The following is a 19970-nucleotide window of genomic DNA, read 5'->3' as shown; positions in this document are numbered from 1 at the left end:
ATTACAGCCCCCTCCCTATAGATTTCATTACACTCCACGCTATATAGCATGTTACTTACCTTCAGTTGTTACTGACAGTGCCATTCTACAGTGTGCCCCCCACCCCTCATTCGGCTCTGCGCACACTGAGGAAAAATTTAGAGGTACATTCAGGAAACAGATAGCCAGGCTCCTGGAAGGACTACGGGTATGTGGGTCCCAGGATAACTGGGGAGGGTGCAATCTTCCTGAAATGTGTATTTTACGCAAAAAAAAAAAAAGTATTTCCTACTCAACATCATAATTACACACTGTGGGCCTGATGTAGTGTTTGAAGCAATTTAAACTTACGGAAGTGTAAATTGCATTCCTTAATTTAAATATCTTTACATCTGTGCGATTTTGAATACTATGGAAATTGCATACACTTCATTATACACACCTCTTTGCCTTATGGGGCAGATAAATCAATCAATCAATTTTAACTTTCCCCCCCCAAAACAGTGTAAAAACTATAAAAAACTATAAAAACTAGTGCTGCCATCCTAGGTTGATATTAGCACAATCTGGGGGACAAAAAGTATGAGGTCCCCCCGAATTTAATATTACCAGCACCAGGCTTTGCCAGCCTGGACTGGTGGCACTATAGAAGAGAAGCCCACAGAGTGGGGTCCCTCTGCCATTATGCCAAGCCAGCCCTAGGCCAATCAGCACAGAGCTGAATTTTGTAGGGAGATGGGGCTCACTCGCACAATGGATTCCAGCTCTATTGAGACTCATGAATGCCCCTCACCCACTAAAGAAAAGGAAAAGTTCCAGAAAGTAAAAAATAAAAATGACTTTATACCCCCTTTGTACCCTATATAACGGCATGAGCTATCACATGGCATTCTTCTGCTATAGATAGCAGAATAGGGGAAATTTATGAAATTTTTCTTTTTTGAAAAACTGTTTAATTTTTCATTTAATCTGTCTATTTTTTCCTTCATATTACAAAAAATATGTCCCAATATGCTCACAGGAAAAAACCCTATCTGACAAGACAAAGAACAAAATATAATTGTCTTGGCTAGAGTAACAAATCTATATATGTAAAAGAAGAAGTTTGCTTGTTTGTTGGCGAATATCTTCCACAGCTCTCAAGGTAAAGCTGCCAAATCTTACATAGTTATTTAGCATTGAAAAAATAATTAGACCCCATAGCGAAAACGCGACAATGTGACAAAGAGACAAATATTGAAAACATAATTTTTTGGTTGGAAACAATTAACTACTGGAAGGAAACCTCGCCACAACACGACATAATGACAACGCCACCCCTTGATGAAGTCACCACAGGTGACAAAACGCGTTTGGACCCAATCAGAAAGTGATACCTTTCAAGCCACGCATCCGGAAGTCACGGAGTTCCCCCTGTGTTTTGGAACTGTTCACGGCTTTCCTACACTTTAACCAGTGGCTTGAGAACTGTGTGCCGGAGAGATTGGGGCAAAGAAACCACTTAAGGACTTTAGAAACCCACTATAGGACCTCATTTAGAGTCGGGCGCAAAGTCCGTTTTAGGCGTATCCAGCAAAAAACACTACCACACACGTGCAGAAAGCACCAAATCCGCCTGCATCTTGGATGCAATTAACACTTGCGACAGCCTGCGACTCACTACGAGAGAATGGGAGTAACACGGAATTGTGAAGGTGTGACCATGTATATACATCCTAGTCGCTGTGAGGCGCAGACGCAACACACGTCAAAACAGGGTTAAAGCTGTGCGGCAGGAATTAGGTGGCGCAAGTGTTAGCTGCAGGGACTGCTCGCAGCTTGATAGGGTATTAAGAGTGGGACGCAACTGGGATTACTTGCCACTCGTAATACCCTACCAAGCTGCAGCACACTCCCACTCCTACACTTCTTAAACGGACTTTGCGTCTGACTCTAAATGAGGTCCATAATGTGAGTGATTTTTATCTGTTTTACAATAAATTGTTAAGAACTTACCACACGACAAGCTCTATCTCCCTCTTGTCTCCTTTCTTATGCGTATCCTTTATCGTGAGGACGACTGAGGGAGGACTATATACAGAGACGTTTCTGTGGAACATATACAGGATTAAACTTGTCACTCAGACTAATCTTTATTGTTGGTTACGTCCTGTGAACATTCTTTATCATCATTTGGTTTTGCTTTGCCTGTTGAACATATGTTTAGAGTCTGAGGAGTATTTTTACAAGTTTTATTACCGTTTTTTGTTTGCTCAATCCTTACCTGTTGCGCTGAGTCTCCTCTCATTAATTTTAAAGTTTATCTTTTTCTGGGAGAGATCAGGCTCTCCTCCAATGAAGAAATTGGCAGCATCCAGATCCCATTCCCCAATCCCTGTATAGAGCGCTGATTGATCTCCTGTTTTCAATAATGACAACGTGACAAAGCAACAAATCTTATTTTCTAAATAGCATTTTTGCTCTATTTACCAAATAATTTTCTAATATATAAATATTGCTACACATTACAAAGCGTACCTGCACAAGGCCAAGTGCTAGTATACATTATTCCTGGTGACGTCGACACACCTCAAGAATGTAAAAATGGTGTTGATCATTAAGGTACCAAATAGCTGTGCTCATTAAGGGGCACATTTATGAACCACCGCATAAAATGAAAAATAGTTTTCAATCCTTATCGCATTGATAAGGACTGAACTGTTTCTCATATTTATTAAAAAATCTCAACAGGAACAGCCGAACCCTACTGTGCAGTGTGAAGAGCAAACAGTTGTCATTTGACAGGAAAGGATCACATGATCCTTTTGCACATGAGCTGTCCCTGGATAGAAATGAAAAGTGAAGAAAAGACCAATGATGAAGATGTACCCCACATAACAAGTTTCCGAAAAATTTATAATTTTTGGAACTTGCTAGATTGCGCTATGGAGCAGTCACCAAACTATTTTATTGTGACTGCTCAGAAAAAAGAAATAGAATGCAAAGCAACAGGTATCCACGATATCTGCTGCGATGCAACAATCATAAATTTGAAGAATCCTCCAAATTGCGTCTGAAACACGATACCTTTGGGTAAATTACACTAGATGATAAATAGGCCCCTAAACGTGTTATTGCTCTACAATTTAAACTTTTTCTTTTCCTCCTTCTGTACTGAGCAGTACACTCGTCTATGTTTGATATAATTCAAGACAGCAGTTGGACCCCGAGGCTGTCTTTATTTCAAATAACGAATTTCGGTTTCCTTCTTTTTTCAAATACATTGATGCATTTGCGTTTTTGTATGTGCATTTTGCGGGCATACTTGTGCCTGTATGGAGTAAAGGGCTTAGCTATAATTATTGTAAAAGCAATGATTTCCGCTACCTTGGAAGTAGTGTATGGGATACTGTATGTCAGGTCAATTTGCACGTCTAAAGAGCTCCACTCCCTACAAAGCAGGAACGCCTGCAATCATTCCTTTATTGCTTACTGTACTTGGGTTGGATCGGGTTTATAGTATTGCACATCATTTACCGTGCACTGCAGAGTGCTTCTTCCTCCCTCATTCTCCTAAATCCGCATTTCACCACCAAGCACACTTTCCTTACTAATGGATTTTGCTGCGCAGATCCATGCACGGTATTGTAAAATAGACCACGGTCTGCTAATGTTTATGGCATAACAATAGATCTGGCAGGACACTGATCCCTGCAAGAAATTATTTGGAGCTTTGTGGATTTACCAAAGCGGAAAATAAACCCAGTTTTGATCGTGCCGATTTCTAAGCAAAAAATCCTCTACAAAATTTGTCCATACACATACATCAAATGTTAGTTGGCAAAGCAATGTTTTACAGAGAAATAGTAAACTGAATAATCGACATATCCAAACTATGCACGAACAATTTGAGCCCATTAAATTGGACGATGTGCAAAATGTTCACTATGGGGATTAGGTTGTTACACGTTTAAAGCTTGGTATAGTTCCTTCCTGCAATAAAGACAAATCTACTTGTACTCCTGGAAGGAAGTAATAACTGCCAAGAAAAAATGTTCACCTATGGCTAAGAAATAATATTATTCTGAGAAAGGTTAGGGCAAAGCCAACCAACGATATAATACTGCAACAGTGTAATAAGAAATGTTACGTCTGATATTAACTGTTGCTTATTAATATGGACGATTACGTTTACGAAAGAGGCGAAGAAAAAGTGTAATTAATAAAATTAATCATTGTGTTGTTCGGATTAGAATATAGAATCGCCAGTTGTAATGGAAGTATGAATCATGGGACTTGTAGTTCCATAGCAGATAAAAAAGGGGAAAGCTGCAGGTTGCTTGATTTGGAACCAACAATACTTTGTTCTGCAAGGAACTGATGATCTATATTCCACGTACGCCCAGCAGATGTCACTATTGCTCCGTGTCCCTTCTTCGTCCAGCAGGAGGCAGTGCTGCAGCTTTTACTCTTAAGTCTATGACGTCAACCCTGATACACTGAGCTAGTCTGACACTCTGCTCCACTCTGCAACTTTCCCGTGCTGGAGCAGGCAGGAATGAAAGGGGGGAGAGGAGTATGTTGTGATAGAGGGGGAAGCCTACAGGTTGGGCTCTAGGGGGGAGAAGACCGGTTTGATATAGAGTGGAGAAGGGCAAAATGTACCCCCAGCTGGCACTGCTGCTCCTGATCGCCCCCCTGTGCTTCCCCCTGGAGACTGAGACTCCCACAGGTCAGTCACTGGTTGCTTTTGTTCCTCCCCCTCTTCTTGCTCTCACACTCCCTCCTTCCCATATCACTTACTCTTTCTCTACTCCTCCTCTTACCTCCCCCTTTCCGGATCACTTGTTTGCCACTTGAACCTCTGCATTCTCTCCCCGTCCCAACCTTACCCCTCTTTTATTTTGCCCTAGTATAGTTTCACTTTAACTTCACCCCCTTTTTATAATGTACTCTCTGTTCACGTCCGGTTCTCTGTCTTTATGTAACTCCTTATTAAACGTGTCCAAATCTCTCACTTCTCCATCCTTGTGTACGTTTCTTTTCTTCTACCCCTAAGTCTTTATTACTCCCTGTTCCAATATTTAAACCTAATTTCAAGCCTCTCTCACCAATAACTCATTTTCCATTGTTATTTCTTTTTACTCCATCTCAGCGTTACACATTTCCTTGTACTTATCTCATAGTTCTCTTCTGATTCCAATCTTTTCCACAGCCCCTTGTGCGCCCAACCCCTCCCCCTTTCTTTTGGCATTTGCTCCAAATGCCCCCATCTTTTTCTTCCTTCTTTGTCCCATTCTAACATCCCTATTGTTCTCTGCCCACTCCCCTTCATTTTTATTTCCTGCCCCAATATCACTTTTCCCAGCACCCTTTGCTCTTGTATCACCTGTAATGATTTCATTGCCCCTTATTTGCCATCCAGTAACAGAAACAAGGTTTCAACATCTTACATTTTAAATTAAAGTATACCAGGTATCTTCATAAATCATTACCTGTACTTTAAATAGTCTTTTGGGCATTTTTGTAAAGTACATGCCGGTCCCTCCTCTACCCTGTTTTATTTCATATACCACTCCTCACTATCTTCTCAATTCTGTCTCCTATTGACAAATTGTTTAGCAGTCCGTTTTGTCATTCACACTCGAGGATGCAAATCACTTTCTTTAAATCCCCTGCTGATTTCTTTATCCCCCCCCCCCTGATTATTTCAGTCCTTGCTCACCTTTTTAATCAATTATAATTGTACCCTTATTTGGATCCCTGCATTCCTACTTCTCATCCCTCATATCTTTCTTTTGTATACCTTATTCCATTCCCTTCTTTATACTTCTCTGGATCCCATCTCCCCAGGCCACCCTTCACCCACTGGATTACCTTCTACTTTCAAATATCATTCCAGTGTCTCCCCTCATGTGTCATCTCTGAAGCCCCTCTAACTTGGCTACTGTTCAATTTCGTTTTCTTTTTCTCTTCTCAGTGTCTGCTGTCAGTCATCTCTGGCCATCAAGGTGTCTATCAGACCTCTCTATCCTTTTCCATCCTACAACCAATGTCTATTTTACCATCTATTCTACAGTAACTAGTCCAATAACTTCCCATCACCCTTTTACCACTTCACTTGGCTCATTCCGTTCCTCACATTTTTCTTCTTTTCTAAAACACCTTCCCCTCCTCCACACCTTTATTTCCATAATCCCTTTCCTCCTTGCTATTTACGGTTTAACATACCTCCCTTTGATGTTTTTTTTTAAGTGGATAGAGGAGGGGTATGTGCCGTGCATGTGTACTTGAAATCTTTTTCAGGCCGCCTGTTAAATTTGAGTTAATGAATGTACTGGGAAAGTAAAGGCTTTTCTGTAAGGTTTTAAAAATGAGTTTGAATTCAGTAATTAGTTGCTAACCTATTAATAATTTATATAACTTGTATTTGCTGACACAAGGATACATACTACCTCAAAGATCTGTAGGGACAGATAAAGGAGATTTTTTTCGGAATGTGAATATATTGAGAAACATGTCATAAGGAACGGTGATATCTAGAAATAGGAGAAAATGTAAGGTAGTGGAAGCAGTTACATGTAGAGAGATAGGAGGATGTATAGAAGCAGTTATATAGAGATGGGAGGAGATACAGATGCTGGTATATGGAGATATAGGAGGAGATACAGATGCTGGTATACGGAGAGATAGGAGGAGGTACAGATGCTGGTATACAGAGAGATAGGAGGAGATACAGATGCTGGTATATGGAGATATAGAAGGAGATACAAATGCAGGTATATGGAGAGGTAGGAGTTAGAGATGTAATTATATGAGGCCTATTTATGAGAGATAGGAAGAATTATAGAAGTAGGTATATGGTTGAAGTAAGTGGTTATATGGAGAGATAGGAGATGTAGGAATAGTTATATGGAACTTATGGAGTTGGTTATAGGAGAGAGATGACACAGTAGATAGGTTGGTAGAATAACTTGCAGGGAGAGATGAATGCGTTTAAGGAGAAGGTGCATAGTATATAATGCAGGAGGTATATAAAGCAGTTTTGTGGCAGATACGAGTTATTGAGAGCCTCTATATGGATGGTGGTTCAACAACACGCTTAAAATATTTGTATTACAATAACATTTAGAGATGCAATTAAAAATAAATCAATTAACTTTTGTAGGAATATATGTTATTGTATCTATGTATGGACCGCGTTTGTTCAGGCAGTGAAATAGTTAAATTTGACTCTGGACAATAACACCATAAAATAGTTTTTTTCAGGTGATTAACTTCCCTTCCTAATGAGATCAAAGTCCTTTTTCTGTCTAGTGTGAGTTTGGAAATGTCTTTGTGACTGCCCGATCCCCTTTCACCGTGTTCTCATAATGACTGTACAAGAAGGTCCGTGACCTAATGACCGATGTGTGTAATAGATTGTCAAGTTAGGGCTTGTACGTCTTGAATATGGTGTAGTTCTGTGCAGGTGATTGCACAAAAACAGCATTGACCATGTTGGTGGCCTCACCGATCCAAAATCCATGAATTCACTGTACAAAAATGTCAATTTCCACTGGATTGTGCTGCTCTGAAATTGCAACATGCTTTCAAATAGGATCAGCCAATGCGGGTTTCTTATGGTAGTCATAAGGATTAATGATGCATCTTCAATGAGACAATTTGTGCTGGGTTCTGCGTGGAATCGCAGTGTTACTCGTAACATGAGAAAATCCCTAAACCACACTGGAGCAAAATGACTGTATTCTATTGTTGTGCAACATAGGTTTATAAACAGAAATGTTTGGGTAAATAGAAACTAAAGTATCACATCCGTTGACCAGCAGTAGGCCCTGCATAGCTGTGTTGTAGTTACTTTATGTTATCAGATCACAATTTCTATGCAGGAAAATGCTGTTTGTGCACATTTAACACTGTGGACCTGTAGTATACACTCCTTACTTAGCACGTTTACATTATGTATAGTAGTGTATTAATTATGTTATCAGTGGTAGCAAATTTTATCTCCAATTATTTTTTGTTGTGAATAAATCATTGCTATATGCTCAAAGATCCCTTAAAGCAACTCTTCTGTATGGCGCAGACTTCTTCTTTCATTGTCACGAGATTAATGTTGACGATTGCACGGAATTCCTCTCGTCCTACACACACAGCACAACCATTGTCAAAATCCTATTAATAACAAGTCTATGCATCCTACAACTTGTTTAAACAGCCACATGGCGCTTGGAGTCTGAAGAGGGAAACAAAAGAAGGTTACAATGTGAACAGAAGGAAGTGTAGGGTGTTAATAGGAGAGAGAACAAGATCAGTAGGCACAGTGCTGATACAGGGACAATATGCTCAGTGCCGGGAGAGTTGTGTAAGGAGTACAGGGAAAATAAGTTGCTGAATGTAGATAATAGGATACATTGTTAGCGGAGAGATAGCGAGTGCATTTCATAGCCGCAGGTTACAGATATAACAAAGGTTAATGTGGAGCAGGATGCGTTGTTATCAACTGAGGGTTAATAGGAAATGGAGAATTTTAAGGTGCAGGGCGAATCTAGCAGACAGGGTGCAGCTCTACAAGGGAGAGGTGTTAGCGAGAGAAGGGAGCATAGGATAGTATCATATTGTTCTGTGTTTAGATACAGATTTCATTAAAAAATCCCTTGTACACTGTCCACAATCTAAGCAGTTAATAATAGTTAAATTAATATATTGCAGATGCATTTGAGTTATAAATAGTCCGTGATTACATTTTACACCTCTCAAGCGCTATCAACCAACATGACACCTGGTTATCTTATCCCCACGTAATCTGTGCCAGGGACAGAACAGAAGCTTGTCATTGAAAACAAGTAGAAGGGAAGAGGTTAATATTGTCTCCTATCAGCGATCCCGCTGACTCTTCAGCTAGATGGACCAGACGCTTCGGGAAACAATGGGGACTCGGCTAATCCCGCAGACTGCAGCCCTGTAAAATCCCCCTATTGTGGGAACTGGGGCAATGTCTGTGCTGTAAATTAAAAGGGGAGGGTAACGTGGTACTGCTGCCTCACTACTAAATGGCTGCTCTTTTATAACTTCACTTTTTGTTTAATGCAGAGGTGACTAAATAGGCTAATTCAGTGTCTGAGCAGCATAGGGGACAGATATATAATGATCAGAATCTTTTCACCTATAAACATGAACCATTTCAACCGGTATTTGTTTCTGATTTTTTTTTCTCCACTCATTTTTTACTTGCTGTAATGTCTTTAAAATAAAATACAATTGCTTAATTCAGTCCAGGTTGCTGCAGTTGGAAAATATGTTGGGAAGGTTTGGAAACATACTTGGTGTAGTGGGTGAATTAGGCTATGCTATATGGTTTCTGGTGATCTAGCAAACTGTACATTATAAAAACTATAAAAATGAATACTTAGCAGAGGCACAAATGGGTCTATTTATTAGGACCCCTCTTTGATGAAGATTTTCTAGCACTGCTTATCCCAGCAATAGAAAATATTCACTCTGTAATTTGTGAAACAAATGTGATAGAGGCAGCTGAGCGATGCTAAGCTCCCCGACAACACTGGGCGAGAGGAGTCTCACTGCTCGCCAGGCCAGGCGCAGGGGCCCTCTGCGCACATGCTTGCCAGCTCGTGCATGTACACTGGAACTGTTCCAGATGCAACAACAAAAAGTTAAAAAAAAACACCATTTAAGAAAAAAAATGGGAAAAGATGCTTCATTTTAATTAATTTGTTCCTGTGGGTGTTTCTGACAGATGCCACCCTGAAATGGTGTTATCAATTGGAGGACTTGCATGTGTTTTATAATAGGAATGCATAGCCAGTGGCCCCTGGTGAGGGCTTTGATAAATAGGAAAAAACCCCAAATCAAGTGAAAACTCCAGTTTTTGCTGGATATGGGGGCTTTCTCCAATTGATAAATAGACCCCTAAAAGTCAGTTACAAATGTGCAAAAATTTAATCACCAAAGTACAAATGCACTTTGGGGGGAATTCAATTGGCCGTGTTACTTGAAAATGTATCGCGGCCTGCGCACTATTACCGTTATTACGGTAGTTTTAATGCCAGATTTTTGCTCGCAGCTTAGAGAGCTGCAAACAGAAAGCCAGGTTAGTAACAGTAATACGTTTAACGCGGCGATACTTCGGGGGAATTGAATCCTCCCCTTTGTGTCTATCTTTATGCAAATATGCTAATTTCAATGTAATATGCCTGGTGTTTGTGGGTAAAGATGGGGGCATTAATATATAAATGTGGTGCTGTTTGTCAGTGCTGGATCATCAATAAGGCAATATAGGTTATGGCATTTCATGGCATATGGCATGGGGTCTAGTGGGCACTGGGGGATCCTGGATTAATCTAACCTTTTTATATGTGTGGGGGGTTTTATTGGAAAAAGAGATTGAGACAGTGCATGTTTTTGGGTGTTCCTTCATATTCATAGGGCTACAGAGCCACCCCATCCCCAAAAGGACTTGCTCTATTCTACTTGTTTTCAGAGGTGATAGAAACCAAACCTTGGCCTGTTTTTCAATGGGACACTCTATCCACCTTTCAGGTTCACTTTCTACAGGAAAATTCAGGGACATGTCTACCAATGTACAAAGTAGTCCCGAATTTTTATTAATTAATGAGTGATGTGGTCTGAAATACTGGGGTTATGAGTTCGATTCCCGACCATGGCCTTATACGTGTGGAGTTTGTTTGTTCTCCCTATGTGTTGGCGTGGGTTTCCTCCGGGTGCTCCGGTTTCCTCCCACGCTCCAGAAACATAGAGGTAGGTAAATTGGCTGCTATCAAATTGACTTTAGCCTCTCTCTTTATCTCTCGCTCTGTGTTTATCTTAGGGAATTTAGACTGTAAGCTCCAATAGGGCAGGGACTGATGTGAGTGAAACACAATTTTGTGTTTTTGGCGTATAATACGCTTATTGACTTCTGTACAAGATCACAAAGCACTCATTTCGGAACTAATTTTTTGTGCGCATGCTCAGATGTAAAAAAAACTTAATATACAGCAAAAATACAAATTGCATACTCCTGTGAGTAGATAATGAAGTATAACAGTATATGCAGTACTCTTGAAGTTATTGTTTTTTAAAGTTTGTGTAGTTGGCAGAGTAACAGAAGCAGTGTTTAAGGAATGATGTAAAAGTGTAGGTGGAATAACAAAGTCAGGATGTGAGAACAATACAGCAGATTCTGTGTTGCATGTGAACAAGTGGTTTTGGGTTTAACAACTGACCGGTGATGGATTTTAGTCCTTGCAGCTGTACAGTCATGGCCAAAAGTTTTAAGAATGACACAAATATTATTTTTCACAAAGTTTGCTGCCTCAGTTTTTTATGATGGCAATTTCCATATACTCCAGAATGTCATGAAGAGTGATCAAAGGAATTGCAATTAATTCAAAGACCCTCTTTGCCATGACAATTAACTTTTTCCAAAAACAACATTTCCACTGCATTTCAGCCCTGCCAGAAAAAGACCAACTGACATCAGGTCAGTGATTCTCTCGTTAACAAAGGTGAGAGTGTTGATGAGGACAAGGCTCTGTCATGCTGATTGAGTTAGACTAACAGACTGGAAGCTTTAAAAGGAGGGTGGTGCTTGAAATCATTGTTCTTCCTCTGTTAACCATGGTTATCTGCAAGGAAACACGTGCAGTCATCATTGCTTTGCACAAAAAGGGCTCCACAGGCAAGGATATTGCTGCTAGTAAGATTGTACCTAAATCAACCATTTATCGAATCATCAAGATCTTCAAGGCTCCCAAGAACGTCCAGCAAGCGCCAGGACTGTCTCCTAAAGTTGATTCAGCTGTGTAATTGGGGCACCACCAGTGTAGAACGTGCTCAGGAATGGCAGCAGGCAGGTGTGAGTGCATCTGCACGCACAGTAAGGTGAAGTCTTTTGGAGGATGGCCTGGTGTCAAGAAGGCCAGCAAAGAAACCACTTCTCTCCAGGAAAAACATCAGGGGCATTCTGCAAAAGGTACAAGGATTGTGCTACTGAGGACTGGGGTAAAGTCACTTTCTCTGATGAATCCCCTTTCAGATTGTTGTTTAGGGCATCTGGAAAAACACTTGTCCGGAGAAGGAAAGGTGAGCGTAACCATCACTTGTGAGCACTACCATCAGTTCTGTTCTGCTAACAGTAAAGCATCCTGAGACCATTCATGTGTGGGGTTGCTTCTCAGCCAGAGGAGTGGGCTCATTCACAATTTTGCCTAAGAACACGGACATGAATAAAGAATGGTACCAAAACATCCTCCAAGAGCAACTTCTCCCAACCATCCAAGAACAGTTTGGTGATGAACATTGCCTTTTCCAGCAGGATGGAGCACCTTGTCATAAGGCAAAAGTGATAATTAAGTGGCTCGGGGATCAAAACATCAAAATTTTGGGTCCATGGCAAGGAAAGTCCCCAGACCTGAATCCCATTGAGAACTTGTGATCAATCCTCAAGAGGCGGGTGGACAAACAAAACCCCTAAACATTCTGACCAACTCCAAGCATTGATTAGGCAAGAATGGACGGCCATCAGTCAGTATGTGGCCCAGAAGTTGATTGACAGCATGCCTGGGAGAATTGCAGAGGTCTTCAAAAAGAAGGGTCATCACTGCAAATATTGACTCTTTGTAGAAACTTAATGTAATTGTCAATAAAAGCCTTTGACACTTATGATTTTTTTGTAATTGTACTGCAGTATACCATAGCAACATCTGAAAGGTCTAAAAACACTGAGCAGCAAACTTTGTGAAAAAAAATATTTGTGTCTTTCTCAAAACTTTTGCCCATGACTGTAGGACTTTTAATATGGTGTATGTGTTTTTTTAGTACTTTTCTATGTGACACTACAGGTCCCAGAGGGCTATGGATACCGGTGCATGCTGGTGCTTTTAGTTCTCCAAGTGCCTTTATACTCTGTCAGCCATAGATTTGCTGGCTTAGTTATACAAGTGCCAGTAATATTCCTAACACCAGCATACCCAAGCAGTTTATGGCTGCCAGGAACCAGTAGTGCAACATTTCAAAATGCTACTTTTTTACATTTTACAATAATTACCTCACCATCCAGGTGTATTGCGATGAGCCCCAGGGCTATCAGCATAGGGCTGGTTTTTCCTAGATGGGTGCACCTTTTTTTTGGTGGGTGCAACATTTTTCGCACCCACTGCATTAGTGGTAACCAGCCCAGGTTATGACGCTGGTGCTTGGTTCACTTTTGGTGGGTGGTGACACTTTTTTTTAAAATATATATTTTTATATACACCTTAATACACATTAAAACATCAGTCATCATCAAGTTGGGGTTCTTTAGTATGCGGCCGCATCAACATACGCTACCAGCACACTATGTTGAGTTCCACGTATCTTAAAAAACGTGCAACTCAACATAACCACTTAAAAGCTTAGTTTTTGCTTCCTGCAATTTCCGTGCATATTCAGGACGCAATTTGTGCTGAAGCATCTTTGTGAGAAATAAGCAGACCATGCCTCCTTCCTACCCGCATCCCTTTCAGCCAATTACTAGTTAATAGAGCCACATTCCTTTCCAGCTCAGGACCAATCGGTGTTGGCTAATGTTAATTTGGAAAAAAGCATAGCCCAGTATGGCTGTCTGTAGTTGACTAGTTGTAAATCATATGGGCAATACAAACTATTTATCAAAGTTGGGCGATACTGTATATAATTTACATGTGGCATATATGGCTATTTGATAAATAGCCAACTTGGCTTGAAAATGTGTTCACCATATAAATTTAGCAAAATAAATTTGCCATGCTAATTAAAGATGAGCATTGAGTGCTAAACTTTCCCAAAACCAATATAGAGATGTTAAAAGTGAGAATGGCATGGCAATTATCATTACCCCAAAAGCTTAGTAATTTACTGCGCCCACATTCCAAAGCAATTACCTGTCTAGCAATCATGCTATATTGGGTGTCAAATGACATAATACCTTTCTTCAGCCTTAAACGAATAAACCATTCTTGCCAACTCTCCCGGAATGTCTGGGAAACTCCCGAAATTCGGGTCGGTCTCACGGACTCCCGGGACAGCAGGCAAGTCTCCCGCATCCCACAACTACCTTCCCAAAATGGCGTGTTTCGCGGTGAAATGCGTCATTTTGGACCCGCCCCGCAACAAAACAGCATTTTCGTTGCGGCCTCCAGTCACGCCCCTCTCCCGGACAGAACTTGCTGAAAGTAGGCAAGTATGGAATAAACTTTTGTACTTCTATAGTAGAAAACATAAATCATACTTGATTTTTCTCCAGGAATGTCAGGGAGGCTCCCGAATTTCAGGTAGTTCTCCCAGACCCCCAGAAGGGTAAGCCTTATGCCACCCACTTCAATAGGATGGGGTGGCCTCAATGACACAATTCAATGCAAAATATATAATTTCTGGGGGAGTTGGCAACTATGGTGTTGATAGTTCAGCAAAGATAATGAAGTAGTATATGCAGTACTGTAGAGGTTTTTTTTTTTTTTTTTAAGGTTTGTGTAGTCTGCGCACTAACAAAAGCAGTGTTTGAGGAGTGATGTCAAAGTGTAGGTAGAATAAGGTGGAGTTAGGATGTGAGAACAATACAGCAGATTTTGTGCTACATGTGAACAAGGGAGTAGGATTGCAATGACTGGCCAGTGATGGATTTTAGTTCTTGTAGCTGTACATAACTCTATTGTATGGTTTTTGCTGGTACAGAAGCTACTGTGCCATTTTGCCATGGAACAGTGCTAAAACCATGTGATTTGCGACATCACGCCCCCCTGCATTGCCCTTGACCTCCCCTCTGGGATCTCTCGGAAGGGAGAATCTCAAAGTCGGCAAGTATGACAGAAGTGCTGTCACTTTAATTAATAAATGTACCAGCAAATAAAAAAAAATGTATAAGGTGCTTTACACACATTTGGCGTTTAATGCTGACCACTAGTTTCGATAGTTTGGGTCATATAAAACCCAATGTGATGAAGAGAGCTTTTCACTCATGCAAAAATACCACACTTGGGAGTCTACTTACTAATTATGCTATATTTACTGCGATAGACAACAATATGTACAGCTGGGTACACACGTTGTTTTCAACCAAATATTGGGCCAATCATCCGATAAATGACCGTCCATCGCTTTAGTGTGTACACTTAGTCGATGAATGATAGTCGTTCCAAAGCACTGACCATCATTTGCTTTGATTGTTCAGCAGAGCTATTAATCTCGTTCACCTATGGATCAACATCTTTCCAATTCTGCAGTGTATGCACTAACGATCAGGATCATTTATCATTATCATTTATTTAGTACATTCTATAAAATGACAACTAGAATCTGATTGGTTGATATAGGCATCATCTCTACTTTTTCAAACCCGCAGCTTGATAAATCTACCCCATGATCTTTTCAGCCGACGGTTATGACAGATGAAGAGCACAGATTTGAGGGTAAACCTTTTAAAACAAGTATAGCACGTACGCATGCATCAGCATGCTGATCGTGAAATTCTTTTTTTTTGTAGTCGTTAGTAAAATCGTTATAGATAACACATTGGTCAGTAAATTCTGTAGTGTGTACCCAGCCTATTGCAGCGTCGCTACAATGCATAATGTTGCATCGCAAATATTTGCCAACACTTACCTTGTTTGGGAAACAATGCGAAAGCCCCCCCCCCCTCCTCTGTGATAGGATGAGCTTCGCGTTGCTCCTTACACTGCCCCAATGGTCAGAAGCATTCCATATTAATGATCAACCTAAATACTTTGCGAGAAGGCTCTGCCTGCATAAGGTCGGTCTATAGGGGTCTCTGCAAGACTCTGCCAGATTTTAAGCTTGTAAATTGGATAAGTTCACAGTCCTCATATTAATATATGGGGTCTGTGTTAAAAAGGATAAATAGATTATGGCAGGAGAAGTCTAAGATTTCTCTTGTGTTGAAACCTTTTGTAAATAATGCGATGGGCATTTTATAGCGAAAACAGCTGTTTCCTCTGCTTGAATGGCTCGTCGTACCTATGTAAATATATCTGTTGTTGTTTTATCCTATGTACAATTTATTGGAATCTCCTGCACGCTGGACCATATCTGAAAATGTGGGGTATGACAAGCACGGAAGTTGGACGATAAACTCAAAGTCTTGCTTCCAACTGAGAGCAAAGCTGATATCTCAACTGATGCTTATTTAACCATAACTGCCAGTATGCCCTTCCTGTCAATTTTGTTTCAGTGGTCTATCCTGTTAACGTTCTCCTAAGCTGATATTAAACCCAAATGGCGATGAGCATTAGTAGCAAGCAGGGCTTCATTTAGAAATAAGAGTAACTCCAGTTAGCAGATGTAATTTTGCACCTTCACAAAACAATATTTTGCTGCAGGGGAGAAAATGTAACATGTGAGTTGGGGAGGGGCACATCCTAGTACTATTACTGTTAGTACAGTAATTTTAACACAGATTTTTGTTTGTGGCTCACAGAGCTTAGAGCAAACATCAGCATTGAAATTACTGTACTAATGGCATACTTGCCAACTCTCCCGGAATGTCCGGGAGACTCCCGCATTTTGTGAGAGTCTCCCGGACTCCCGGGCGAGTGTGGCAATCTCCCGAATTCTGCCCACTTCACTAGGAAGTGCCCCACTTCCTAGTGAAGTGGGCAGAATTAGATCCCAAACGCCGCGATTCCCGGTGAATCGCGGCGTTTGGCCCCGCCCCCGCTGTCAAATGACGCAATTTGCGTCATGACGTCACAGGGGGCGGGGCCGAAATGACGCGATTTCGGCCACCCCGCCCCTTCACGCCCCCCTCCACTGGCTGGCTCCCGGAAGGGAGCTGAAGAAAGTAGGTAAGTATGACTAATGGTAATAATGTGCACTTTTACCGTGATAATGGTAATAGAGCGCAGGCCACTTTGTTCTCATGAACAACGTGGTCAGTTGAATTCCTCACATTAAATAGGACTTTTCACGCTTGCCCTATACTTTCTATGGGGAAGTAACTAAGCATGAAATTTTGGTTTTTTTTGGTTCCAATAACCTAAAGAATTTTCACATGTGAAACAAGGGCCTGATTTATTAAGGACATACTTGCCTACTTTTTAAATATGTACTCCAGGAGTACAGATCATGTGACAGAGGGTAGGAGGGGGCGTGACGACGTCATTACGTCACTATAGCCCTGTCCCTACCATTTATACAGAAATTCAAGGTATTGAATAGCATGGGTGGAATTTCGGCATTTTACAGGGTCCGGGAGGTTTGCCTACTCGTCCGGGAGGACTCCCCGAAATTCGGGAGACTCCTGGAAATTCCAAGAGAGTAGGCAAGTATTATTAAGGAAAGTAAAGCGAAAAAATTTGTAAATTTGCTTCTGTACAAACCATGCTGCAACGCAAGTGGTGCAAATTAGATTATTATTTTGCACAGAAGGAAAATACTGGCTGTTTTTTCATGTAGCACACAAATACTTGATAGCTTTATTTGTACACTGAAATTTAAAGTTGATCTAGGACATGTCCTACCCCAATTTTATAATTGGATAGTATTTTATTCTTATGGACTGTAAGAATGACATTGCAATTTTGCTGATTAAGACCAAACCGCACAGTGTGTGTGGGTATCCGTTATGAACAATGAGGATAAGAATTTTATTACATTATTCTATCCTTCTAGCTGGTAGAAATACATACTTGCCAACTTATTGTTTCACCCCCACCTGGGAGATCCCAGAGAGGAGGTTAAGTGGCAAGTGTGGAAGAGGAAGTGGTGATGCCATTGTGTTACTGTAACCTGCATACCCTTGTTGTGAGTCAAATACAGTTTTCTTTCAGGAGTTGAAAATACAGATAACATTTGATGTTATAGGTCCCATCTGATTAATTTTAATACAAAACTTGCAGTTTATTCCAAAACACAAAACATGTTTACTCTACAATTGCTATATATGTTTTTATGTTTGTGTGGATATTCAATTAACTATGTATATATGATTGATGTAATGTAGCAGTATTTATTTTACTGTTGGCAGAACTGAAATCTCTTCATAGATAATCCTGCTTAGCTTTTGGTACATAAAGATGTATGTCCACATGTGCATCAGTTTCTTTTGTTACTGAGTGGATAAACTATTATGCATACTTGCCTACTGTCGGCAAGTGTAGTCTGGGAGAGGGGCGTGACTAGAGGGCGGGAGGGGGCGGGGCGCGGCCAAACGCGTCATTTTTAATAATAACGTATTGTAATAGGTGATCAGCCCTATCGCCTGATATTAATGAATAGAACCCACAGTAGGTAGATAACAGCATTGGTGTCTCTGCATGTTAATTAAAGTGGAGTGTGCAGCCGACATGGTAGGTAGTGCATACAGTAATAGTTACATAATGAATAGGTGCCAGACCATCTCTGTTGAAATAAAGTATCACCTTATCACATTTTTTATTTTATTTTGCACAGTTCTAATTTTCATGAATCAAAATTGCATCCCTTTTATACTGGGATTAACATTCTGCCTCTCACACCTTCAGTCTAAGTATTATCAGGATTGGTCTTCCCAAAGCTACCAACATTTACCCAGGCAAAAATGGGGAAAAATAAGGCCAGCCCCTGGTTCATGACAGCCACACTCCCATTTAACACAAAATGCACCATAATCTGCCCAACCATGCTCAATTTCCAATAAAGAACCTCCCTATTCCTTGAAATTTTAGCAGTTCTGACTTGATCTTATTCCACTACTGGATATCTTTCCCACTTAGCTGGTCTACTACAATCTGTATAGGCAGGTGGACAGGTCTAACACAAATGATTCACTTTGGATGCCTCTCAGAGTAGACATCCATGTTCCTACACTCTGGACTCTCTGGCAAATCAGGGTTTTCGACTCTCACCTCTACTGTTATTCAGCAGTTTTACTGGCTCTTCTGCCTCTTGTTCTGGAGCCTTCTTATCGGAACTCAGGCTCTTGTCACAGCCAAGTCCTGTAGTTTTCCTCTTGGATTTACCGCTTGTTCACACTTGTCAGTCTGCAGCTGCCACTAACTCTAGCACTGATATCTATCACCTAACTTAGGATAGCTGGGCTCAAATACCGACCTGAGAGTTAAGCCCAGAGACGAGGGCTTATATGCAGAGGTTCTGTAGGAAAGGGAACCCAAAAGTTTTTTCTTTTGCACCAGAGGGGCCATTTAATTGGTGTGGCCCTGCCTCTACAAACTGGCCTGCCTCAGATGTGTTCCCATTCATCCCACATCACTCAAAGGCATCTCTCATGTGCATATATCAGAAGAGTATGATCTTTAAACAGCTTCTGTAGTGGCGCTGGCACGCTACTGTGGCTTCTGTATAATTAAGAAAGAAATAAAAAAAAGAAATAAACTTTATTCGTTTAAATAAGTTTAAGTTTAAAAAAATTATGTAAATTATTTGTTATCTGTTTTTAAAATATTTTTCAACTAAAAGGCTATTTTTTGTTTGTTTTGTAATCCTAAAAATATAAATAATTATATATATATATATATATATATATATATATATATATATATATATATAATATATTTATATTTATAATAGTAATATATAATAATACTGTACAGCAGATTATCTGACAGCAGAGTGGGTGGGTATTTGGCCACACCTGTTCACTATTGAATTGAGGTGTTTCAATCAGACCCATTGCCAGAGGTGTAGAGAGATAGATATACAGATATGAGAGAGAGAGAGAGATGAGATGTAGGTCCCTATTTATGTATCACCGCATAATATGAAAGATAGTTTTCAATCCTCATTGAATAGGTAAGGATTGAACTATCATATTTATCAAAAAACTTCAACTGAGAAGTCTAGTTTTTCACTTCCTCTTCAGTGCTCAGAAAATTGCAATGATGGCATCTTCCTTCAAATCGTAGTGTAGATGCGCCGACCCATAGTATCGGGCATGTGCACAAAGAGCCATGTCCCTGTGTAATAACAACAAGCTATAATCATGTAACAGGGAGGGATCACATGATCCCTCCATACATGCA

At 40.5% G+C, this 19970-nt stretch overlaps 1 protein-coding gene across 6 annotated transcripts in view; it reads left to right on the top strand.

Moving 5' to 3' along the window:
- Positions 1 to 4453: 4453 nt before the first annotated feature.
- PTPRU (protein tyrosine phosphatase receptor type U) overlaps positions 4454 to 19970 on the top strand; it is a 74104-nt gene continuing 58587 nt past the window's right edge. For 5 of the 6 annotated variants that reach the window (XM_075195509.1, XM_075195508.1, XM_075195506.1 and 2 more), the window contains exon 1: positions 4454 to 4690. In XM_075195509.1, the coding sequence (XP_075051610.1) occupies positions 4618 to 4690 (73 nt within the window). In that variant the 5' untranslated portion in view covers positions 4454 to 4617. The remainder of the gene's footprint in view (positions 4691 to 19970) is intronic. The other variant, XM_075195510.1, reaches the window with a different exon arrangement.

Source organism: Mixophyes fleayi, chromosome 2, assembly GCF_038048845.1.
Source record: "Mixophyes fleayi isolate aMixFle1 chromosome 2, aMixFle1.hap1, whole genome shotgun sequence".
In the NCBI taxonomy this organism is placed as follows: Eukaryota; Metazoa; Chordata; class Amphibia; order Anura; family Limnodynastidae; genus Mixophyes; species Mixophyes fleayi.
Note: the sequence above shows the minus strand (reverse complement) of the source record. Positions and strands in the feature narration are given on the sequence as shown.